The sequence below is a fragment of the Rhinolophus hipposideros genome (assembly GCF_964194185.1).
Source record: "Rhinolophus hipposideros genome assembly, chromosome: 3".
In the NCBI taxonomy this organism is placed as follows: Eukaryota; Metazoa; Chordata; class Mammalia; order Chiroptera; family Rhinolophidae; genus Rhinolophus; species Rhinolophus hipposideros.
The window spans coordinates 94,783,689-94,810,312 of record NC_138049.1 but is presented as its reverse complement, the minus strand read 5'-3'; the positions used below and the strand labels follow the sequence as shown (position 1 = coordinate 94,810,312).

Below are 26,624 nucleotides of genomic sequence, written 5' to 3'. Positions count from 1 at the left end.
GGCACAAGAAGGTGGGAATGTCTATATTAATCAGATAAAATAGAGTTCAGTGAAAAAAAGAGATGTCTTAAATATAAATAAGAAGAGATATGCCATGTTCATCAATTATAAGACTTGGTATTGTTAAAACATTCATTTCCCCCAAATTATGTAAGCATTCAACCTTATCCCTTTCAAAATCCCACTAGGCTTTTCTTTTTTCCTTTTCTTCCTTTTTCTCTCTTTCTCTCCCTCCCTCCCACCTCATTCCTTTCTTTTTGATAGAAACTAACAAGTTGATTCTAAATTTACATGGATCTACAAAGGTCACAGTATATCCACATTAAGCCTGAAAGACGAAGTTTGAGGACTTACACTACCTGACTTTAAGATCTACAAGGTTTGACAATCAAGTTCGCGAACTTGTTGCAATGACGTTGCTCATCTTGTTTGATATCAGAGGGATTATTCATTATGAATTTGTACAAACTGGACAAACAGTTCACCAAGTTTACTATTTGGAAGTGCTGAATAGCCCACGTGAAAAAGACGACCTGAACTTTTCGCCAACAATTCACGGCTCCTGGCACTGTCTGTGAGGGAATTTTTAGCCAGTAAACAAATAACTGTATTGGAACACCTTCCCTACTCACCTGATCTGGCCCCCAGTGACTTCTTTCTTTACCCAAAGAGAAAGGAAATATTGAAAGGAAGACATGATGACATTCAGGACATCAAGGGTAGTATGATGACACCTCTGATGGCCATACCAGAAAAAGAGTTCCAAAATTGCTTTGAAGGGTGGACGAGGCACTGGTGTCAGTGCATACCTTCCCAAGGGGAGTACTTCAAAGGTGACCATAGTGATATTCAGCAGTGAGGTATGTAGCACGTTTTCTAGGATAAGTTTGCGAACTTAATTGTCCTACTTCATACTATAAAGCCACAGTAATCAAGAAAGATGATGCTGACAAATAAGTCAATGAAACAAAATTGAAAACAAGTTTACATTTGTCAAAATTCATCAAATGGTATACTTAAGAACTGAGTGTATGACTTTTACCTTAAAAATAAGAACCGTAAACAAATCATACATCACAAAGCTTTTAGGCGTGAAGTTCACTGATGTCTGCAGTTTTCTTTGCAATGTGTCAAAAAAATTGAACTGATAGACAAAGGAACAATGTGATGCACAGATGTAGCAAATATAAATATGCAGTTAACATAGTAAATATGGTAAAATGTTAACTGTGGAATCTAGATGGCAGATATATGGTGTTAATTCTGTAAGTCTTTTAACTTTTTTGCATGCTTGAAAAAATTTTAAATAAAGTGTTTAAAAAAATCAAAATTTTGCTTTATCCCGATGAAACCTGTTCAAGTTTGAGTACAAGTCATTAAGTATGGTTAAGTATAAATTGGCTACTTCTAAAAGTTTGAATTATGAGCACATTTTCCTATCTCTGAAAAGAATTCAATTAAGACCTTCTCCACTCTGAAAATAAAATTAAAACAAAAATCACTGACCTTTTTTCTTTTCCTTTGCTTGGTTTTAGCCGAGTCTTGTCCAGCACTTCCATTCCCAAGGGATCCTGATGCAGTTTTCCCTGAGTGCTGGGATCCAGATGGTGGGGCTGTGGGTGTAGGAGGAGGCGTATTCTCGGGAGAGTCTGGGTAGGACTTCATGTAAGACCCCTGCTCAAAGAGATACGGCTTTGAAATCAAGTGACCAGGACTTCTACTAAAATTTAACTTTGTTTAACATCTTATGTAGTGAATACTACTATTTGAAACTTTCAAATATAGAAACGCAATTTATTATTATCCAGTCCACAGAGATGATGCCCCCATCTGCCTAGAGGGCCTAATATGTTAGTTTTTAAACTGTCTAATCATTTAGATGTAATCAGGATTCTTCTGATACAGTTTCCAAGAGTTTTGTTAGCACTTTAAACTTACATGTTTACAAAGGAACCTCTAAACTACCATCCCTAACCCTCACTCTTTGACAAACTGGATGCCTCCAGACATTATTTGTATCAAATGATGACCAGCCTTTTCAGATAACTCAAATTCAATGCCTTGGGTCACTGTAGATACCTCTAGCTCCTCCCACATCTAGTTCCTGCTTTTCTTCATAAAATCCCTCCTTTCTTCTGGTTTCTTTGGCTATGACTGTAAGTCTGTTTGTTCTCTCTTCCATGTGGAAGCACTTCAAATATTTGAAGACTGTATTTCACAGCCTTTTCTAACTTCTACAGGTCAAACAACAGGTTCATTTAACCACTTACTATGAGACATGTTTTTAGGTTCCTTCAGCCCCTGAGCACGCTCCTTTTGACATCCTCCCCTTTACCAACATCCATCCCATAAGATTGTGCCTACACACTAAAATAAAGCAAAGTTTCCTGATCATTAACATTGTAATATTGGCTCCTACCAAATTTACAGGCAAATGAAAGTCTCTGTCTTTTTCACATATGGTATCATTAATCTACCTCATCCTATCGGCCACACTACCCGTACTAACTACTGGCCTACAATACTCTACAATGAATCTTTTTTAAAAATGATGCTTAACTTTGTAAAATGGTTTGCTAAAATTCAGATATTGGTTTCAAGAGTATTTCTTTGATCTACTTGCCTAAAAACATTATCAAACAGGAAGGATAAAGCTAATCTGGCATGAGTTGTTCTTAGGAAAAATAAGATAGCTCCTAACGATCATTGCTTCCTGTGCACAAACCATACATTAGAAAAAAAAAATTTAGAAAATTAACTTGAATGAATATTGAACTTGTGAATCTAACATGAGAAAACCAAGGTTAACCAGTTCAGTTCCTTATATGGTTAGTACTCAAGAAATTCTAATCATTAAAATAGAATGCATTTTGTATTAACTGTATGCCTTGAGTTTCCAATTCCAGGACAGAGCACACCCACTTGGGTCTTCTTAAAACACCTTTTTGAACTCACCATTCTTTGGCCAAGAAACTTTCAACTCTTCCTTAATAACTAAAGCATCTCAGGACTTTTCTAATTTAACTTTCTACTACCCACTCCTCAACGAATCCTTTGCTTGAATATTTTAACGTGAGTTTTTTTTCCTTGTAAAAGTATACTTAGGTTGCCTCTGAGGTCTAGAGTATTCTCCCCACTTTTATCGTCTCATCAAAGTCCTATCTTTCCTTCAACACCCAGCTTCTTCTTTGAAGTCTTCTTTGATTGTAATTAGCGAGTTGTTTTTTTTTTTTACCTCTGCACTTTCTGTCTGTGCCACCCATTTGGAAATTAGTATAGCTATCTTGAACTGTTTGTTTGTTTGCTTGCTCATTTATTTCCTTGTTTGTTTTACAGAATGTTCTACCTCCCTGAATAGAGATCCTATCAGTTTCCAGAGTCCCCCTTTGTACTCAAATTGGTGAAGCCCTTCAAGCTGGCTCTCTAAGTTGGTTGTTGATTTGTAATGTTGATGAGTAAGGCTCCTACTTTAGAGTCGCCATTCTTTTTGTGTTATGAGAGGACATAGGGGCAGGAAGACTGCCAGCCCCCTTGAATGCTCATTGTGACTACCAGTCACATAGGGGAGGAGGGGTGTCTGGCAGGCCAGTGAAAAGTCTGAGGCTTATACTAACATATTTAGCCAGGATGCCTTCCGACACTCAAGCTCCCACCTCCCAGAGAGCCCAGGAAATCCAGCACACACAGGACATTTTTCTTAACTGCTGGGTAGCTGGGAACAGCGGCTGTGGTTGCTGAGTAGTTGCCCAGGGCAGCTTGGCCACCCTGAAGAACCAAGAAAGTGGAGCGGGGTGGGGGGTGGGGATAAAGAGTTTTCCTAGCCATGCAAGCAATCCCTTGAATGTTAAGGGAAAACTCGGCTTGTTATGTTCACTGTAAATTTCTTCAATTAGAAATGTTACAACAAATTTGTCTGATGTTAATGAAAAGCATACGTATACACATATTCATAAAATGAACATGTACCAAAGACATTCTAAAGGGTGTTCTTTGACATCATAATTTGGGTTTGTAACATAAAGAAAATAAATAGTGTTTAATCAACTGGGTAGGCTTTAGAGACTTTTAGACTATGCTGACTGATAATGATGTATGACCTTATCCAAGAAAAAAATGGATTTTTAATAGGCATAAACATTTTAATTCCTACTTGGATTCCAAGTCCATCTGATTCTTTAAGAGGCATAAAAAGATGTCAAACTTTTGGATTGTAATAACATGCTACATAGGCACATAGCTTTATAGATTTACTAAGTATCCTAGAGCAGAGATACTTAAACTTGGGGTACCTCGGGTTCACAGATCCCTTGGATTCACAGCATGGTTTCAGAGGGTCTCTGAACACCCTGAAATTGTATGCAAAATTTATGACTGTGTCTCTGGTGAAAGAGTTTATAGTTTTCATTAGATTCTCAAAAGGGTTTCTCCATTGTCAGGTTATACATTTCATCCAACTTGATCTAAAGCTCAGTTCACATTTATACACGTAGGTGTTAACCTAACCTATGTGCTGCCCTCCCTACAGTTATTAGATTGAGTTCTACGAAACTGTTTATGTTAGTAAAAAAGGTCAAATACTAGCAAATGCATTCAATAAGATATTACATTTCTGTTTTTTAGGCACATGCTACCTACAGAGCATAGTTTTTATACTGAAATTATATAAAGCATTAAAGTTGGCAAGAAGACTTTCCAGTCCACATAGGTGGGTATCTCAGCAACAGAAACTGGATCAGAAGAGATGTGATCTTTACATGACAGGACCAATAGAAAATAAAAGGATAAGTGAAGCTATGCTTCTTGACATCATGTTTAGAAATGGGTCAATAACCAGAATGTAAAATTATCAATAAGGTCAGGAATTATTATTACATAAATAATAATAACCCTCTCATCTTTGAGGCACAAAGGAATAAATAAATTTTCTCAATGTTATTCAATTACTAAAACCAGTTGTTCATCTCCCATGGAAATGACAAGTGCTCTGCCACTATCCCTCTTTCACTGACGGGCTAGGAAAGCTTAATAAGACAAAGAAAAGGTGAAAGAAATTATTGTATTAAGTGGATCATTAGGGCCAGGCTCATAGTACATTGTCAATAAATATTTGTTTGAATGTTGAATGCATTAAGAGTATTTGAATAAAGGCCATACATTCCTACATAATCTTTTCCAAAGAACTATGACTAAAATTACTGGACATGAGAAAAAAAATCCACAGATGTGTCTTGTCAGACAGTTTTTTGATACTTACCTCAGCAGAATTGTGATACTGAATGAAGGTGGCCGAAATGGCATGGCTGAAGGGGTCTCCTGCCTTGGTTGCCATATCCTGCCTCACAAGAAGAGCCAGATCCACTAACTAGAAGATCAGAGAAATGAAAATAAAGTCATATAGCTGGAAATAATCATCCATGTTTCTGAAGTGGCAAACCTAAAAGAAGTACATTCCAAATATTATTGATAATACTGTCTGCCTAGAAATCTGTTTCGTGAACACGAGCATATGCTTTCATTGCCTGGTAAAGGGACCCATCCATGAAGGAGAGAAACGATATATTCTGACCTTCTAGGTAAGTGGCTCTCAAACTTTAATTTGTAATCACTAAAGAAACATTTTAAAATACAGCTTTCTGGGCTCTAAGCTCCAAGACTCTAATTTAGCAGGTCTGCTCTGGGATGTCGTCTAGGACTTGACATTTTAAATGAGAACGAAGGAGATGCTGATGTTTTTTGGTCTAAGGATCATCCTTTGAGAAACTCTTAGAGGGCACTGATTCTAGACTCAGATTTTTGCAAGCACTCAGTAGATTGTATCTATATCTAGCAACGTTATTTTTTAAAAACTTAAAAATAATCCCTCAACGAGGTATGTGTACTTAGAATTCAATGTTGAGAAAAAGTGTACAGGATTTCATTTCTGGTTAGGATAAGGCTGCCAGAAACAGTCACTTTTACCCTGGCCCCCATGAGAACTGAAGATACTTTCAAAGAAACATCACTGAACTAAATTTCAGAAAATGATTAAGACTGTCATAGAAGAAAACTCATGGCTGTTCTCATTCCTGGCAGAGCAGCGGAGGGAAGAAGAATTGGTCACGGAGAGGGAAAAGGAGAAAGCTGCCATGTTATGGCTTCATATGACTGATGAGAATTCTTACCTGTGCCACAGTTTCATATGCTAAATATGCTAAAATTTCCATAGCGATAACATTGGGTTTTATCTCCATACTGCTGCAGTCCAACCAGTCTCGAAATTTGGAGGCTTTTTTGGCTAATCAGTACAAAAAAAAAAAAAAAAAGGACATTTTTGAAGTGTTTTAATACTGCCAATTACTATCACGGAATGAAAAAAAATGTCTCTTGAAAATTGTCTATGAAAGATAACACATACAAAACGCAGTTTTCTAAGGTTTATTAGTGTCTAGCTATTCAGTCTAGCTAGCCTGAAGATATCCCTTATGTGTTTGGGTCCTTTATTTTGCGTCTATGCTACATAACAAATCACTTACTGTTTAGCACTTCTTCCACTGTGTAGCATTTCTCCCACAGTGTCAGAAGAAGTTATGTTACCACTGGCTGTAGCTTACGTTATAACAATAGTCAGAAGAGTTACTTCCTTGATATAACTAATTTATTCCGGTGAGAAAAAAAAATCCTGCAAGAAAGAACTTGTTATGAACAAAGAAACAGAGAGACTGTATTTTTAATACCTTTCAAAATGTGTCTCTTACTGGAATAGGTTCAAAGTCATGAATTTAGAATTCAATAGAATAAACTGATGTCTTGCCTGATCTAAGCCTGCGGTTACATTTTCCTTATTACAAAGATGTCCAAATTCTTAAACTTGACTCTGAAAATCCTCCAGACTGAGTCCAAACTACCTTTATATGAATCCCTGTTAACCTGTCACCTGGCCTCGAGTATAATCCCCTGTGTTCACCCCTGTTCCTTTCCCTCCACGGAATGCCTTCCCATCACTCTTCATTCCTACGAATCCTGCCAAAGATATAGTACTCCACTGTGGTCATTAACTGAACACTTATATCATCAGATATCCTTTCATGTCTGCTTGTAATTTCTCAAACCATATTATGAGTTCTCTGTGGGCAAACACCATGTGTCATGTCTCTGTACACCTAACAGTACCAAGCACACATGGAACCGTCCATTAGCTATCTCTAAACTGCCACAGTACTAAGCAGAGTCTAACTTGATATAGGGCCTTCATTAGATATTACTAATTTAACGAGTGACCTAGTGGGAAAAGATTGATAGTGAAGATTTTATCATGTCTATAACATAATTATCTTTAAAAAACCCCAACTGATTATTGTTTTGATTAATCTGATCCCGCAGGTATATAAAACACTTAACGGTAACTCAAAGCATGATGTTTTGATCCTTTTGGATACAGTCTTCATGGATTCCACATACAGAAGAGTTTTCTTCTAAATAAATCACCGAAGACTTTAAGTCCTGCTATCGAAGCTCATATGCAAAGTTGTCAACTGTGGCAGAATTATGATAATCCCCCTTAAAGCTATCTCCCTAACGTAACCAATCTTCCAAATACTCTCTGACATGCAACATTCCATCTAACTAGGAAGCTGCAATAGCTCACAAACACTTGTTTAACATCTGTGGAATACTTCTGAAGTTAAAGTTAACAGACAGCAATTTGGCAAAATCAATAAAATGTACCTTATTCATTTCTCTCTTTGACAGATTGTTAGAAACACAGAAACAGATTTTCAGGATATGATGCTCTAAATAGATATTAAACAGATATTATGCTCTAAGCAATTTATTTTAGTAGTGAGAGAAAGGATGGTTCTTAATATTCTATCAGATCTGTCTCCTTACGCAACAGAATTAGTAGCTTTCTTACTAGATTTTAAGCGCTGGGAATGCAGGGACAAAGACGTCTCCACTCTTGTATTCCCAGCACCCAGAACAGCGCCTGGCATTAGAAGACTCATTCCCAGAAGAAATGAATGAATGAAAGAACAAACAAATGAAAGATATTTCTTTAATAGAAGGATAGGCTCCAAACATTTCTATACATCAAAAAGACACACAGAGGTCCCATAAACTCACTTGAGTTACTGCTATTCCAGCAACAGGTGAAGATTCTAATTCCCTCCCTGTCACCTGGAGCAGGATGGCTTCAGGGATGGAGCCTTTCAGGGAGGGTATTGCTGGTTCCAGAGAAAGAGGCACAGACACCCCTAGTCATGATAATTTGTTTCCATCAAGAAGTGAGGGGGCATCAGAATGAAAGAGTTCTTTATCCTTCACCCCTCTTCTCAATATATCAGGAGAGAAGATAATCCTGGAAACTGATCAACAATTTAAATAGAATCCTGAATAAAGAGGAAAATTTCCTAGGGCTATCAGTTTTCTGACACTATCTGGGTTTTCAGCCTGTACTGGAATTAAAACAACTTTACATAATAATTTCATATGGAATTTTAAGGTTAGTGAATTCTCACACCTTTTTGTATCTTTCTCATCAATGATCACTAGTAAAATTCAAGTTTCTTCAAATTTTCCATTCTCTCATCCCTGCATACTATTCTATTATTAATATTTCTACCCCATCCCTTCTCACCAGTCTTTTCATTCCTGACCTTTCTATCTGAGCCCTCCGTAATGCTTATTCTACTCTGAAGAAATTCATCTGCAACTTCAGTCTCTTCAAAATCACTGTTCTTTGGGTTAATATTATTTGAGAACAGTCTTACTCAGAGGGCATGATTTTCCCTGGGACCTTTTACAGTAAAGGTTCCTTCTTGCTTTCCTTCCATAGATATTTATTGGTCAGTACTGACTATCAGCCTGTTCATTTTCCCACGTATCAGAAGGCCTGGAGGCAATATATGTTCATTCTCTTGGTTTCTCCCACAGGGAATATATAGTACAGGGAGACAGCAAAATTCTTACCAACAGCAGAGACTAAAAGAGTATGGAATCATGTTTTAACAAATAACTGTTAGCCTACAATTTACTACCCAACTAAACTATCATTTAAACATAAGGGCAAAATAAAGCCATTTTTGAAACAAAAAAGAGAGCGTTAACCACTTTCAAAGTCTTGGGAAGAATAAAATTAGGCTAAGAAGGAAAGTTTACATACTTGTCAAATTAAAAAAAAATTATTTTAAGTCAGGGATATATATTAAAAAATTAAGAACAGCAACTAAAATAATAGAAATATACAATAACAAGCTCGTTGAGGAAAAATGGAATGAAGAAAACTCAATGAATCCAATGGAACTAAGAAAAGGAGGTGGAAAAGCAAATAAAAAAGCACAGTAAATTTAAAACACAAAGTCAGACACCATATATAAACCCAGATGTATAAGTAATTAAATACATAGAAATTGAATTCATCAATTAAAATACAAAGAGATTCTCAGATTGACTAAAAAGAAAATCAAGACATTTATTTACAAAATCTACATATTATTAAACAAAAGGTTGAAAGGATTGGAAAAAGGTTTACAAATTGTAACTACATTAAAGCTATTTAAAGACTTTAAGGGAAATAACTCTCTGATTTATATAAATATGAAAGAAAAGACTAGTGAATTTGACCAGTGTCCCGATTCTACAACTTACCCTCAGCCTACAAAACTATAGAATTGTTATTTTAAAATGCACCGATAGTCCCAATTACTGAATGCTATGATCAACTGTTTAAGAAGACATATAGCTGGATCGCAATTCCTACATCCTGGTAATTTATCAGAAGAAGAGGAATGAAAAGAGCCTAACACTCTGACCAGTGTGGGTATCAGTTCTGAATTTGCTGACCCACTTGGAGTAAGCAGTCCAAACCACAGCATTCTGGCATACAAAACGGAGTCTCCCGCTATGGTTTCATAATGAAGCACCTATGAGAACCATATAAAGAAATATTTTTCAAATGCCTAAATCCCTCTTCTTTAAAGGAAAAAAATGAAGCATAATGTGCTGTTTATACCACGATCATTTTATAAAGGGAAAATATTTCTTTCCAATTTACTACAGTTTATTAATAAGTTACAAACAAAAGAATGAGTTATTAAAAATCTGATTTTCAAACTAAAGGTGCATTTGAACACTTCAATGACTGTATGTTTCAGTGTGAAACAGCACGTCTGTTCCTTTAAGTGAATTAAATTTAAAATACGATTTTAAAAAAATAGTTCAATAGCACTAAATGTTACTTTATAAACTGGAGATTTATACTTATAAAAGACTTGAATGCCATTTTTAAACCTAAAAATTACTATACAAAAACCTCTCATTTGCTGAAATTGCCATGATCTGAAGTGTCATTTACTTAATGCTTCACAGATGTATGATGCCAAATTGTTAGTCAGACTCCAAGTATATTTAGTTAGAAAAAAAAAAATCTTCCAAAACATGTTTTCCTATATTTTACTGACATTTACATGGGGGCACTATTTGAAATGTGTCATTTATTTGCACTTTATGATCTATAAATGAAGCTCTCATTTTCTTTTTCCAAATCAAAGCCGTTGTTCTTGTGGCCACATAATAGCTTTTCGTTTAAAGACACCATTGTGTCTATAATCCCTCGGACCAGGGTCATGTGCTATTTTGTCAGACTTGTAACCGGACTTTCTATCACACTTGCTCTTTGACCTTTATCCTGAGAGTCTTAGTCATCACTGAACTCTTGCTGTAAGGATGTTTTGCTACCCAGTCGAGCCCACTATTTACATGAACCTTAATGTGCTTTTAGTAAGCCCAATTTTACCACTTGGTTATTAGTATTACAAGAGCACAGACCAACGAATTTGGCTAACACTGAATGCATGCCACAGCAGGAGGTTACAGACGAAGATGGAAGAGATTATTGATATGTTCCTCTGTGGTAATATGAGTATGCATAAATAAATGGAAAATTTGGGATTTATTAATACGTATTAGGGGCTTTTAAATGTCATGACTATACTACCAGAGTCCATCCATTATGGGTCAAGTATAATCAGCAATACGGTGCAAACAGAACTAAGAAACAGGAAAAGAAATTAAAATGGGAATATTAAGAAAAATGAAAAGTTTTGACCAACAGTAATGTGAATAATTAACATGGTTTTCTGTGTATTATTCATACCCTTTAAAACCTCTTACTACTATTAATTGCAAAACAGTTGAGTGGGGTAAACTCTTTTATTAGGCTCCCCTACAATGCAGAGGCTGTTTCTGTACCAGTTGTAACTATGCATATATTAAATTCACCAATTTCTAAGGAACAGAGATTGTGTCATACTTTACTATATCTATAACACATAATCTCTTAAACATATAATGAAGGAAAGTTAAATGCTTACTTACAGAAACTTAATTGTCGACTTTCACAGAATTCTGCATATTGAGCTGAATCCATAATTCGAGTTTGTCTTTCTGCTCTCTAATAGATAAAAATAAAAAAGCACAAAGATTTTTTTTGAAGCAAGTAGATTATTATACATGTTTTCACAACGAAAACTTAGAATTGAAGTTCCACTTTCCTTTCCTTACTCTAGGTGAAAAGTTTAGTACCACCATAAATACCATGACACATAAAATTATAAGTAACAGCAGTTTTGAGCTTGTTTCTTTTGGAAATAAAGTTTAAAATACCATTTTCCACTCCTCTGTTATTGTCATTACAGCAGAAGAAAAAACTAAAGGGATCTTGTTTCTTAGATTGTGCTCTTCTAAATTTTCTTAACTATACCCTCCTTTCGAAGAAAACTAGGAGATAATATATCAAACAGAAAAACTGTTATTAATGATTACGGTTCATCTGCCTTAAAGCTGGGATTTTTAAATATTAAAATAGGAGTCAAAGAATGGAATCCATATATTTCCCTTCAGTTAGAACATGGCGCCAGAGCTAACAAATCCATATTTTCAATTGCAAAGAAAATAAAGAAAAAGGTAAACACAACACGAATCCTTTAATCTGAGTCCAGGTATGATTCCCAGTTTGGTAGACAGCTTCATTCGTGGGTTTCTGATTCAGTACAGCAGATGTTTGCTGCTTCCCTGTCCCACACGAGGTAGGATAATTATAATTCACCCACGGTTTGGTGGGAAAGAATATGACCACTTCCGCTTCCTTGGCAAGGGAAGCATTTTGAAATGAGACAGGCTGGTACTTCTTGGAATGCATTTCTGGCCAGTAAAGGAAAAAAATTCCCTGAGATTTTAATTTTTTTTTCTGCTTTGGAAGGACTTTTAGCAAGTTTTCTTTATCACAGTTGTTGGAGTACATAAGTACTACTTATAATGTCTGTGGATATTTTTATATATTTTTTCCACTAAAATTATTCCTTTTTCATTTTGTTTGATTTGGGTGAGTGGTCAATTTAATTCCAATGATGTTATCAGTGGATGGAACGAATAACGGTACGCTAGTTGCAGCTCAAACAGAAAAGACGTAGATGGGGTGGAGGGAGGTAGGGAAAAATTTACTAACTACTGTGGCTCCTTCTAAGATCACTGAGTATTTTTTCCCCTTCCTTTTCTTCCGCTCCTCCCTCCCTTCTTTCCTTCCCAATCTCCCCCACGCAGACAAACACACATATGCGCTGACACAAACCCAGACTCCTCCTGTTTATTTACCCTCTAGGTTCAAGTATCCTTTTTGAACATGTACAAGTAAATATAACACACACGTGTGTATTATATACATACATACGTATATGTATGTGTATATGTATTCTCTTGTATGTGTATTCAAAACATCATATTTTCTTAAGGGTATATATTACTGGGAGAATTTTTATATATTTAGAAGTATTTTTTGGTATGTGAATGCATGATTTAGTTTTGTCCTAAAATGTATCTGACATGTACCTTTTTTTTGCTAATGGAAAATAGGAAGGAAGGGAGAATTGATAAGTTTTGAACATAACAAATGAGTTACCGATCTGTTTATTAAAAATACTTCTAAGGCCGATAACACTGTATCATATTTGTCTGTCTGTCTGTGTCTGGCTATTGCAGGAACCTTTCAGGTGTGAATTTGTAGTTCCTAGAAAATATCTGACACAGGGTAAATAAACAGTAAAACATTTATGGAGGGAGCAAATGCTACCATTTTAGCCTATGATCAGGGCAATGACTATTACCTTAATGCAGTCAGTCCTTTATTATCTAGCATTACCAGAGATCCAGCTAGGCAGCCTCATCCACCCTATACATGATACACAGAAAGGACTCAGGTAACTATGGAAAAAGACAGAAAATTCCTAACAGGATTCTTAAAACTAATTTTTCTTCCGTCAAATCAGACAGTCAGGATTTGACTTTTATATATATGCTTAGACAGTTGATGTATTTTCAATAAGTATTTTTAGAAATGAAAGTTAGGAGAACTTATCCTAAGAGGTTAACGTTGCCAGGCAGCCAGTTTTCATGGAGGTGCGGCTAGTGGGAAGACCCTGAACTGCAAAGCCTATCCTCTGATAACATTTAAAAGACAGTCAAGCCTAAAGTATTACAGCTAGCTTCATTCCTTTTGGACACCCTGTTCAGTGTCTACCCTCTTTCCTTCACGAAGCATCTTAGTCTGATTTCAGTTCCTCCAGCATCTAAGCAGAAACCTCAGCTCTCAGGAAGCCCGATGCAGCTGGCCCCAGGGCATGCTCGGGAAGCCATTAGTAAGTGCCTAGCACACAGCAAACACTCAGAGCAAAACAGCTGACTCAACAGCAAAGGTTTGTAGGCAGTACAATGGATGGTATGTTAGAACTCCAGGGTGGCTCCAAGTTCATCCTCTTCAATCCCTCGCAAACTGAAGTTGAGAGAGAAGTGATTTGCCGAAAAGTGACCACGTTAGAACTGAAGCCCAGGGCTCCCGATTCCTGAGCCAGCCTGCTTTCATTACAAAAAGCTGTCTGTCACCCATAGTAATTCTGTACTTCAGTAATTTTCTTGGGAATCCTCTAAATTCTATACACTGTCTTCCTAAAACATATCATGTAGCCACTATAATTAACATGCCCAAACTGTTCATGAGAAAATAAAATTAGTGGGGTCCTGGGTCAGCAACGAAGGCACCACCTGGGGATAACCTAGAGCAGACCGTACAAACTGTAATGTACCCGACGGTGGGCGGTGTGCTATATATAAACATGTCGCAGGTGTGGAGAGATACCATCTCTTCTCCACCTTCTGGAGGCCACACAAGGGGTGGGGTGGGGGGTGGGGCGTGACATGGCGAAGAACCCCAAAAGGGTTCTTGTCCATCTACCTTGGTGTGGGCTAACAATACTGTCATTTTCTATGTGCGCCAAGTCATGAAAAAGCATGGCTACCGTTCAGAGCAGGTCCAGGAAGCTCAAGAGGAAACCACAGACACTAACTGGGATGTGAGGGTGACGAGGGCGACAAGGACAACATGCTCACCATGTTGACTTGTTTACTCCTCTCTCTTTCCCATGTATTGTTTCAAATAACCAAAAGGAAGAGACAAATCTGGCCTCATCAAAGGATCCAAATCATTCAGCATCTGATTGTATTATCTCTTGTCCTTGCACTATCACCTAAAATCCTGGGAAAAGCAGTAAACATCTAACCTGCATGGACTGTATTCTTTAAAAACGGTAACTGTTCTCCTTCTATAATCTCAGTACTGGTCAATGTTTAGCTTGGAGTTCCCCGGGCCTCAGTAAACGTTTGCTGGCCAGCTGACTGACCGAGGCAGATGGATCGATGGATGAGGCCAAAGAAATGCATATAAATCCTTGTTGGCTGATCTAAAATCAGAAACTGTAATATCTGTAATCAAACTGTATGAATTCCAGAGACGGTAGGCAGGTTTTTTTAAGCCAAAGACCCATTAAAAAAATCAAGACATTGGACAACTATGTAATACGTTTGGTTTTTATTTTCTGTGTTGTCCTAATTCCACTTTCCCTTCTGCCTCTATTCAGATTATTCATTCCAATCTACACTAAAGAGCTCACTGGCTGTCCTTTTCTATTCATAGTATTGTAAGAAATCTCTGGAAAAAGACACTAGGGAAAAAAATCCTAAACCTAGCAAAACAGCACCATCAGAAAAACAATGCCTACTCTTTACAAAGGGCAACACAGTAACATTCAAGATAAACAGTTTTAACAGCTCCAATTTCCAGTTGAGGACCCTGAAGTTTACATTAAGAAAAACAAATGAGGCATATAGTTAATAATCAAAGCTAGAAGTAAAACCTGGGTCCTCAATGACCTAGACCTCAGACTAGACCTCACCCTAGGTCATTGAGGACCCAGGTTTTACTTCTAGATTTGATTATTAACTATATCACTGAATAATCATAGTAGCTTTATCATAGTTTTTGTTAGTACTGAACATTCTCAGATTACACAATGCTCTTCTGATCAGACAATCACATGAATGCAAGGTCACCCTGAGATTAGTCACGCTTCTACGTCTGCAGGTCCAGTTCGTCTTCTGCTTAATCTGTCAAGTCTACCCACATCTTGGTTTCTTTAGGTATCTACAGGGCTCTTGAAGATTGGTAAAAATATGCTACATACTCAGGCTTTTCTGAAATTGAACGTTACTAGTATTTACAATGCAGCAAAGTAATACCATATAGGGGCATGCATGGAAAAATTACCTTTGAAAGAATTATTCCTAAGATTTTTCAAACACTCAACAATATTTTAAAATTTAACTGGAATGGCTTTTAAAAATGTAAAAGGGAATAGTTATGCTTTATTGTCACTCATCTCACTACCAAGAAGTTACAGTTTTGTCCTGGTTATTGTAAAACAAACGTAGAAGGCAGAATTCCACATCAGATGAACTCATTTTTGAGTCTTATCTAAATGAAAACAAGGAAGCAAATATCTCTACAGATGCAGTACCTAGTATAATTTGTTTGTTTACCTTGAACACAACACACTCTCAATATATATTTATTAATTTAAATTTTCAGTGAAAAGTTTTGATTTCAGTGAATGGGAAATTGGTTGTGTCTTTGAAAAATATTTTCAGTTATGACAATCAATGCCCCTGCCTGTACCTGTTTAGGTATGAGGCTGGATTACTTATGCAGCATGCAGTTTCATTTAAATTCTCCACATGCTTTTACTGCAGTATATGTAATAGTTATAGAAGCTATGTGCTAGAGTATCTCTTGGCGGCTTCTCAAGACATATGACATGCATCTTTCTTCCGCAATACAGAATCACCAAACAGAACTTTTAAACCAAGACGGAAGTTTATGTGCTCTCACTTCCACCTCAGATTTTTAAAAAAATCTTATTTTGATTCCTCCTAGAAGTCTTACAATTGAAGTGCAAAGTCTCTTCTGCATGGAAAAGGTAAAATGCCAATGGTAATCTACCAACTACTTCATGTTAGACAGAAATGGTTGCTGAACTTGAAAACTTCAAATGGAGTGGTGGGCAGCAGCATTCAGCAACATGACAGCATGTGTATTATGGGCTGTTTATGCAGGTTCGTGCATGTTGTTGTGGTCCATTTGCAAAAGGGATACTAACAGACCCGTAAACACCACAGAAGGCTGAACACACTTAGAAACCACATTCCCAACTCAGTGTATATAAGGCAGCTGAGGTCCAGAAAGGTAAAAGGCTCTACCTAGATTGTTGCAGAGGCAACTTAGTACCCACGGGAGTACTTGTTCTGTTCGCTGGGTCAGTTTGTAATTTAGTAGATTGCCCTATCCAAGCGTCAAGTGAGTCTCCCTCAAAATATTTGGTAGATTCTTTTCCCTGCCCTTATGTCAGCTGCAAAGCTCATAATTTTGGGCCTGGAGTACTGCAACTGGTTCCTCGCTGGTTCCTTCCAAAAATTTAACTCTCCCAAACCATCTGGGTACAATAAGTAAAAACAGAGAAATGGCCTTGGCACTTAGCAAGACCTCACCATAGCAGACCCTCCTCCATTGCCACACGGCTTTCATTCCTCTCATCATAAACTGAAACAAATGGCTCACAGCAAATCACTGCATCAAATTCAAGCTCAGATGCTGGCTTCCAAATGCTGGCCTAACATGGCCCGTTCTATATAGGCAGATACTATTTTTACTAAAATGTCTATTCTTTGCTTTACTCATGTCATCCTTTGTCACATCTGCCATGATTTTCTGCTGCCTGCCCCTCCCTCATTACTGTGTTGGCCATTCCCTCCCCCATCCACCCGGTAATTTAACTTCTTCCCTTTCAGTACAGGTACCACCTCCTCTAGAAAGTTTTCCCTAAAGATCACAGGTCACATTATTTCTCTCTTGTGATTTGTTCTTCTAGATAGTATTATATTCCTTCACTTTTCTATGCGTGCTCCTTTCATCTCCAAACACACACATGTGCAAATATCTGGAAGCATATACATTATACTTTTAATAGTATTTATCTCTGGGGGTAGTAGCACTATAGGAAACTTACTTTCCAGTCACACACTTCAGTAATGTTTTAATTTTTTAAAGTGAATTACAATCAGAAAAAAAAATTAAGTAAAGAAACCTTTCCTCTTGAGTTAATTCTGCTTGACTTATAGGTCATTAAATAAATGACCACACACAAAAATAATTAAAGCAGTTATGCAAGAGGCAGAAAATCAGAGCAAGAGCAAAGGCTCGGATATATGTTCAGAGAGAGAGGAAGGGAGTGATGGAAGAAGGGTGGAAGAGAAGGGGAGGAAAAGAGGGAGGAGGAGAAAGGGAGAGGGAGGGGGAGAGACGAAGGGGGGGGAGAGAGAGAGAGAGAGAGAATGTTACTGTATTATTTAGGGAGCCAACTCAGAATCCTGATTGATATAATTGTGATATAAGGTATCAAGAATGTGTTACAGTAATCATATGAAGTTTCCTAAAGAAATAGCTGTAGACTCTAGAACATTCAAAGGACTTAAAAGGAATTTTGTGCTAAAAATAAGTGAGAAATTCTCAGTAAGTATAAAGCATCAGTGATTAAGAAATACACAAAAGGATATTTGTGGTATTAGTTCATAATAGAGTTGTTTCAAAATATTGGATTTTTTTTTGGTCTATACTCTACGGTTCTAAATATATTAATCAATGTGACTATAGGAGTTTTTTGTTTTCTATATATTTTAAACTATCAAGAATGAGCATGAATTGGTTGTATAAGGAAAATATAATCATTAAAATTAAAATAGTACCTTTAAAACTGGTTTAATGTCTGTTTAAAATTTTTAAATCTGAATTTATTAAGCTAATAGTTGGGAAAATTATACACAATAAAATATTTCCTATTCTGGGATAAAATGTGTGCTCTCTAAGAAAAGTATCATCTTTTTTCAATAACCTCGAACCATACAACTCTTTTCCATGTTTGGTTGTAAATTCTTATACAGTGTTAGTACTAATTTTTACTAATGTTTTCCTGAAACTGTCAACATGCACTGTAATAATTAGGTTGGCAAATAATATAAAAAGCTATGTGAATTTCTGCCCAAACTAGTTTTTTTTTTTTTTAAAAAAACTAGCTCTTTAATGTAATAGAAGATTGACCTCTTTTTTATTTTCCTAATTGTAACCCTTTTTTGTGGTTTTTATTTGGCTGTATATCTAAAAGTGAACAGACTAGGTTAATATGTGTAAGCTCTTAAGATATTCTGAGTAACATTCCTAAAAATTCCCGTAAGTTTATGTAATACCCAGATGAGCCGACATGGCTTTAGAGTCTAGCAAATATACAAGGATACAGTTAAAGATGTTGGTTATTTAGGGTAAAACTTTACAACACACTGCCTGGAAAATATGTATCTAAAGCTACGATTACAGAAAATTTGGTTCATACTTTCTCTTCGACCTTGAATTAGACCTTTCCATTTTGATGTAGCCAGGATCAAGCTCTCAAGCAGTCCAACACGCATACTGAATGGAGCCTGGCTTCGCTATGTAGGGGGAAAGTCTGACACCCTTAAAATAAAGCCTTCGAGGGGGAAGTCTGTCAGTGCAGCATACCTCTCACCATCCTCCTGAAGGCTACGTGGAATTCTGTCCAGAACAGGGGAGGCCCTGCCTGGAATCACTCTTTGTTGATACTGTGTGGTACATCTGAGTTTTTCAATAGGATCTTCTTTTCTTTTGATACAAAGTCTTTATTTTAGGTCACTTCATCAGTTAACTCCCTCTAAGCAAGTTCTACCAGCTCTACCTTTAAAACATATCTGGAATAAACCACTTTCCATCACCTCTGCTTCACTGCTGCTACTCTGATCCTAACCATTGTTATTACTCTCTCTCTCCCCTGGATTACTGAAATAATCTCGTAGTGGCTCTGCCTGCTTCCACTCTTCCACCTCTGCAACCCTGACCCTTCCAGTCTATTCTCCACACAACGGCCAGAGTACTCTTTTAAAAGATGAAAAGTTGATCATGCTATTTAGGATCAAAACTTCCAATGCCTTCTCATCATACGTGGAATAAAAAAATCCCAAATCCTCAGAATGACCTATAAAGCCCTATGCAATCTGGTGTTCTATTACCTCTCTGACCTCATCTTTTCTTTCTCTCTCTTTCCTCCCCCTCTCCAGCCATATTGGCCTGTTGTCATGTTTCATGACAATGCTAAACACATTCCTACACCAAGGCCTTTGCATATTGCTATACTTCTGTCCAGAATATCTTACTCTTACCCATCACTGTCTGGCTTGCTCCCTTGCTTACCTTCAGGGCTCTCTTCAAACGTCACCTTATCAGAGGATAAGGTGATCAGAGGATAAGGTATCAGAGGAGCTGTTTATGATCATTTTCTAGAAAATAGCAGCTCCCCCCAGGTAACTCTCTCTCCATTACCCTGCTTAATTTTTCTTCATAGCTCTAACTACCATCTGCCACAATATATTTGTTTGTTCACTGTCTATCTCTCCCCACGTAGAAGATAAACTCCTTGATGGCAGAGACTACGTCTATTTTATTTGCTGCTAAATCCCTAAAGAGCTTGCCACATAGTAGATAGTTCGTAAGTATTGTTGGAGTGAATCCATATGTCTTCCCCTAGGCTACATATACATATAGAAAAGTCAATGTCTCGGAGGCAGGGTTGCCCATTTGACATTACTGACACTCTGGGCTGGATGATTCTTTGCTGTGGGGCCTGTCCTGTGCGCTGCAGTGTACTTGGCAGCTTGGCCAAATCCCTGGCCTCTGCCCACTGTTGCCGGGGTTGTGAACACCAAACATGTCTCCACACATAGGCAGTCATCCCCTCGTGAGCACACTCACACGGAAATGAGACCCACTCGTCTAAGGGGATGGGACTCACACTGGCTGACTATACTGTGTGCCAGGCTTGATCCTTTACATTACCTTAATTCTTCCAGATGTGAGTCAGTGGAAGGAAAATACTGCAGATACAATTCCTATTTTTTAAATGAAGAAGCTATGGCTCAGATATGTTAGGTAACGTGTCTAAGGTGGCTAAGCAAGGAAGGTGTGCTGCAATCTGAAGCCAGGTATCTTCCTACAACCAAGGCTATGCTCTTTTTCCTATGAACCCTCATCGATGAAAAGTGTTCGGCGCAGAGATACTTTGATAGAGGTGAGGGAAGGAGACTTAGAGCTCTCTGATTTTCTTTCTCTTCTGAAAAGTATTTCTCAGTGAAATACCACAAATTGTAGGACAGAGTTCTTGCTGCCTACGCTGACTGACCTTCAAGGAACCAGCACTGTGTCTCTTTATATCTGGTATCAAAATAGTGGCCATTTCACCTGTGAGACTCACAGGATGACCATGATACTGAAGGAAGGACTAATCCCCACACTCTAGTCAGAGTGATCTTTTAAAAATGCAATCATGTTGCTGCTGTGTGCTGTTGCAGGCTGCTGTGTGTTGCCCTGGGCCTGCGTGTGCCGTCAGGAGTGGCTGGCGGCCAGCGTGAGTAGCCAGCAGCCAGCGTGAGCTGCCGCGAGCGGCCAACCACCGGCCGACTGCCTCAGCCGGGGGGAGTGTAAGGTTCATAATACCAGCACGGGCCAGGGAGCTGGGTCCTACACAACTAGACTGAGAAACAACGGCTTGAACCGGAGTGGGGGGAAGTAGAAGAAGGGAAAATAAATGTAATCATGTTGTGTCATTTCTGTGAAATTCCTCCTTGGTTTTGATATGATGGTGTGCCAAAACTGACAGGTGTATCTATGGAGCACATAGGAAACAATGCTCCTAAAATAACGGTCCAGAATAAATGTCGCTACTTTTAACCCTCCTAAGCAATATAGTAGGACCTGCCCTCACCTATCATCAGACTCCCACTCTCTCTCTGAAAGCTACGCGATTGCTGCCAGAAATGTTAGGAGTTGCAGAGATAACTGGCTCAAGGATGGATTAGAATGGCCAGTTTATATTCTTCATTACCTATAATTTGTTGATACCGCAGTTTCAATCTCTCCATTTACATTAGGTTGGTGCAAAAGTAATCGTGGTTTAAAAGGTTAAAAATTATTGCAAAAACAGCAATGACTTTTGCACCAACCTAATAAAATATTTTGAAAATTGGCTCTTCACATATTGAATCTGAAGTATTCTAAGAAGGTATCCTAGTAAGACAAGTAAATTATTCATTTAGCATTTTCAATTGAAGGAAAATATGGCTGTAAATAAACTGTGAAAAAGTCAAAAACCATGTTTACAGTAAATCGGAATCACACACGTTTGAAACATTCAAAAAGGATAAAGATGAAACTATGAAAAGATGAATAATGAAGTCTACTACATTACGAACCAGTGAAGAAATGAAGTCACCAGTCTAGGAAAAAATTCTCAAGGGAATACATTATAAAGGAAAAATAGGCTTTTACAACTGGACACCATCTGAGTTAAGATTAGAAACAAAATAAACCAAATTAAATTGTTTATTCCCCTTAAAAGAATGTCCTTAATCATTTTAAAACTGAAGTTTCTTTTCTCATAACTGGCTGAGTTGTCTCCATGAGTCAGAAGTGAGCAAGTTCATCAATAGAAATCTGCCAGAGTCTGATCTAGCCGAAAGCACGAGTTAACACAAAAGAGAATGATTTCCTGAGTATGCCAAGATTTAATCATTGAAACACACACACACACACACACACACACACACACACACACACACAGAAACAGATTTGACCAAATATGACTAAAAGGAGAATACAATAGGAATTAATGAGACACAAATGCTATCCAAATTGCTTTTGTTTCAAATGTAATAAATGAAAATTCCTAAAGACAGGAAAAAGGCAGAAATGTCTACACATTCAGAAAATTAATGTCTATTTTCAATTCTTATCTTTAAAAAGTCTACCTAACTAATTAAAAAATAAACAAAAACAGAAATCATCTTTAATATAATTGTGGGTTCAAAATCGTTGAAAGATAAAGTCCTGCAGAAACTTATCTCCTACAGAAGCCCTGGCTGTACTACTTAAACTCAGTATTTCAAAGTAGCTTGAATACTATGACAGCCTCTTGGGCTTCAAAGAATGCAGAATAGCAAAATCCCCTGGAATCATAAATGAAAACCTATAATTATGGTTATTTAACAAAATGGTCTCTGTTAAGATATTTGATGATGAAATTCCCATCCTCAGATGTCAGTGCCCAAATTTTAATCAGCCTTTACTCATGAGTAAATGTATTATAACTGTTATTTGATTAAATGTCAGTGGCCATTAGGCCCAGTTCTTAAGTAAGAAGGCTTAATGAAGGCACGCCACAGAGGGTGTGGAATGGATTACAAAGAAAGATGAAGAAAGGAGAACTGTTTTTAGTGACTTGGTGATGTGAGGCAGTGTTTCACCTTAAATAAAGTAACCACAAAGACTTTAAAGAAGCAAAGGACAACTTTGGCAGCAAGAAGAAGGGAGGATCAGAGGTGGTAGGTAATATGGGTGAAGTCAAGTGAGGAAGAATCACAGCACAGAAAAGCAGCATTTCTGAGTTTTATGCATATCGCCTTACTTGCTGATCTGCTCAACCACTGTATGCGGTAGGAAGATCAGCTTTTAGTATCATCTCTATTTTACAGAAGAAAACTGAAGCTCACTGATTCTCTGTGGCTTAAAAAAAACAAACACCCTATTTTGAAATACTTTTAATTCATAGAAAATGTGCAGAAATAGTATGGAGAGTTCCTGTGTACTCTTCACCCAGCCTCACCACCCCAAACACTCCTTAAACCTCCTGATCTTAGAAGCCAAACAGGGTGTGTTTAGTACTTGGATGAGCGTTTCTGTGGCTGTTCATCAAGGTAAGACATTGCTAGAAAGATTTATGATTCCTATTCCAAAACCAGTGCTCTTTCCACTGTATCATTGATACCTATAACTCCTTACTCAAATATAACATTTTCTAGTGAATATAGATAGAATTATCAAAGTAAATTTTAGCCAAGTAAAATTACCCAGAGTTCAATTAGAGATTCCTACTTTATGTTGTAGGTCTTTAGAGACCTACAAGACTTGCAATAATCTAAAAAGTTCTACCTGAAAAGCTCTTCAGTGCATCTGATAAGACATAGGTTTAGTTTTTACAGAACCCTAAAACTTGAGCTGTGTGCAGTTTTAACACGATCTAGAACTCTAACACAAATAAGATACAATAATAAGAACTCTAACACAAATAAGATACAATAATAATAAGATACAAGTAGACAAATGTTACAGAATTATCTTACATAGTGCCTTCTGAAGAGACACACTACATTTTCTGAGTTTTTTTTTTTTTTTAACTGGGGCACGGCCATCAGTGTTAGATATTCCAATAACTTGATTCCTCTATGTGCTAATTTCTTTGACTAGTTCTGATGGTCGTCATTATATGATTTATCTAAACTAAATTCCATTTGTATGTTTATATATAGGAATTTAGCCACATTGTACATTTTATAAAGAATATTTTTTCAAAGACAGCTACTCTTTCTTAAAGACACATGTGCTGGCTGTTGAGCAAGGTACATTACACGTTATCACAAATGCTCCCCAACAGTTCGAAGATGCTGACCCAATTGAGGAATCTGAGGTTCAAAAACATGAAGTACCGTGTCTAACGTAACAAGGATACTTCTGACAAGGTAAGGGATGAACTGTGATCTGAGGTCTGTCTGACCCCAAATGATGCTCTGGACATATCAAGCAGTCTAAAAAGAATATCAGAAAGAAGACAGGCATACCACAAAGAAGACAGGCATACTACAGTTCGGGAGAAGATTGAAATAAGAACTGTCATTATATAATGAAGTCTTTAGAATCTTTTGTGATGACTGACATTCATGATTAGGAAAAAGGTGCCAAAGGGACAAATACAATGGGTAAACACTTTGAGGGTGTGTATATAGTGTGTGAGTGTACGTGTGTGTGTGTGTGTGTGTGTGTGTGTGCCTGTCTGTGTGCGTGCAGGCGCATGCTCTGTTAGTTTGTAGCCTTTCAATGGGAGCACATTTTTGTGACATAAGCATAATCTCACATATCTGGAAGGTCATCCTCTTCCAAAGAATAAGAAGCAACAAGAAGGCTTCACTTGGGGGAAGCAGAGTGAGGATGAACGTGGGAACAGCAGACTTTAATTAGCCAGTCAGAGCAGTCTAATAACCCTGATGATCTCTGGGGCAACAGGTTTCAAAACCAGATTGCCTAAACGTTGCTGGTGAATGAACAACACATAGGCAACATTGAAATGAATGATGAAGATCCACATAATAAAAATATCACCTTGCTAAAATAATGAATTAAGATTCTTGATAACACAAAAGCAATCCTCTTAGAGTTCTTTTATGTTGGTGCTTTCCTGGTGCATTTACAATATGATGAAATCAACTCTAATTTGATTTGTATACAACTTTTAAGAACAGTATTGTGCCACGTCAGGTATCCCATTAAGTATAGTTAAATGAAGCATGTCCTGTTACTTTGCATATGCTCCTTTGCATAGTGTTCTTTAGAGGAGGCAGAAAAACACACAGCCCAGATGGTACTTATTTTCTATAGCACAGTATTTTAATTTCTTAAGTAGCAGGATGGCTATTTTGATTAACAAACAAAAAAAAAATCTAAAATCAAATCCTTTCTCTTATTTTCCTCTGGAATTTAAGAGACAGGAAGCATACTAAGAGATGCTGAATGATTTCTTCAACCTTTTGATGTTGATAAGTTCTGATAAACAAAACTCTTTATATTAATGAGACTTAGGCTGAAACCCAAGAAGACACGTCCTGTGGGTATGACAGTTCTTTGAAAATCATAGGCCACGTGATAAAATATTCCTTTAATATAAAAAAATAAACTTAATTTGTCAGTTATCTGGGAAACAATTAACAAGGGGGAAAAATCAATGTCCTATGTAAAAGCACATTTTATATCTTGTCCAAAGTGGAGCTTTAGAACTGACAGAGAGTCTGCACAGCAGCGTGTGTTAGAGGGCTAGGATGAGCCATCCCTACAGCTTCCTTGACATTCAACATGATGACTTCACTTTATGGCTAAGTATTATCTGCTCTCATGAAGTGGCACAAAATTTGTTTCACAATTTACGAGTTCATTTTACTGGCACAAACTAAAAACAGACTGTATGAGAGAATCTAGATTTCTACTTGCACCAGGCAAAATGGAATCCAATCATTGCCAAACGCATCGAACTGTCAAATGCCTTCCACTTATGACTGTTAACTAATTTTTGTATCAGCCCAGGTCTAGTGTAAGACACTAATTACTTTCTAGAAGTACATTCTTAGGTTCATCAACCTAGGGGGCTCATTTACAGATTTTACTAGTTAAAATATTTTTGGCTATATCCAATCTCATCCCAAATTATAGTTGCTTAAGTAACATAGAAGTTTATTTTTCCTCATATAAATGAATTCTGGAGACAAGTAGATCAGGTTTGACACAACCACTTGCTGAAGTCACAAGGGCCTCAGTCTCCTCCAGCATCTGCTTTGACATTTCTTTCTTTTTGTTTTTAAATTGGAGTGACACTGGTTAGTAAAATTATATAGGCTTCAAGTGTACATTTCTATAATACGTCATCTATATACTACATAGTATTTACCACCCAGAGTCAGTTCTCCTTCCATCACCATATATTTGACCCCCTAAACCCTCTTTTACCACCCTTCCCCCTTTACCCTCTGGTAAGCACTAAACTGTTGACTGTGCTTACGATATTTTCGCTACTTTCAGTTTTATATCCCACATGAGTGAAATCATATGGTTCTTGACTTTTTCTGTCTGATTTATTTCATTTAGCATGATAATCTCAAGATCCAACCATGTTGTCATAAATGGCAGTATTTCATCTAACATTTTTAAGCTGTTGTTTCCCCCCCTCAATTTTTAAAAGCAAAATATCTGTCTTTCTCTCTCTCTCTCTCTCTCTCTCTCTCTCTCTCTCTCTTTCTCTCTCTCTCTCTCTCCTGTTAGACCCCCTACTTTATTGAGATATAATTGACATGTAACATAATATAGGCTGTGGTTTGTCTTCATGATTCAGAATGGCTTCTAAAGTTCTAGGTACCACATCTGCATAAAGCAATCACATGTAGGAAGTTAAGAAAATGGATGTACCTTTCTATTTTAAGAAAACTAACAGGAAGTCCAACTGAATATTTATGCTTATACTTCATCGACCACTGCTCAGTCAGATGATCAAACC

At 37.2% G+C, this 26,624-nt stretch overlaps 1 protein-coding gene across 12 annotated transcripts in view; it reads right to left on the bottom strand.

Annotated features, from left to right (window-relative positions):
* Positions 1 to 26,624, bottom strand: part of SUPT3H (SPT3 homolog, SAGA and STAGA complex component) — a 469,983-nt gene that overhangs the window by 102,574 nt on the left and 340,785 nt on the right. For all 12 annotated transcript variants that reach the window (XM_081036769.1, XM_081036765.1, XM_081036768.1 and 9 more), the window contains 4 exons: positions 11,353 to 11,428; positions 6,162 to 6,274; positions 5,255 to 5,362; positions 1,507 to 1,674 (listed from right to left, as the gene is read on the bottom strand). In XM_081036769.1, coding sequence (XP_080892895.1) covers positions 1,507 to 1,674; positions 5,255 to 5,362; positions 6,162 to 6,274; positions 11,353 to 11,428 — 465 coding nt within the window. The remainder of the gene's footprint in view (positions 1 to 1,506; positions 1,675 to 5,254; positions 5,363 to 6,161; positions 6,275 to 11,352; positions 11,429 to 26,624) is intronic.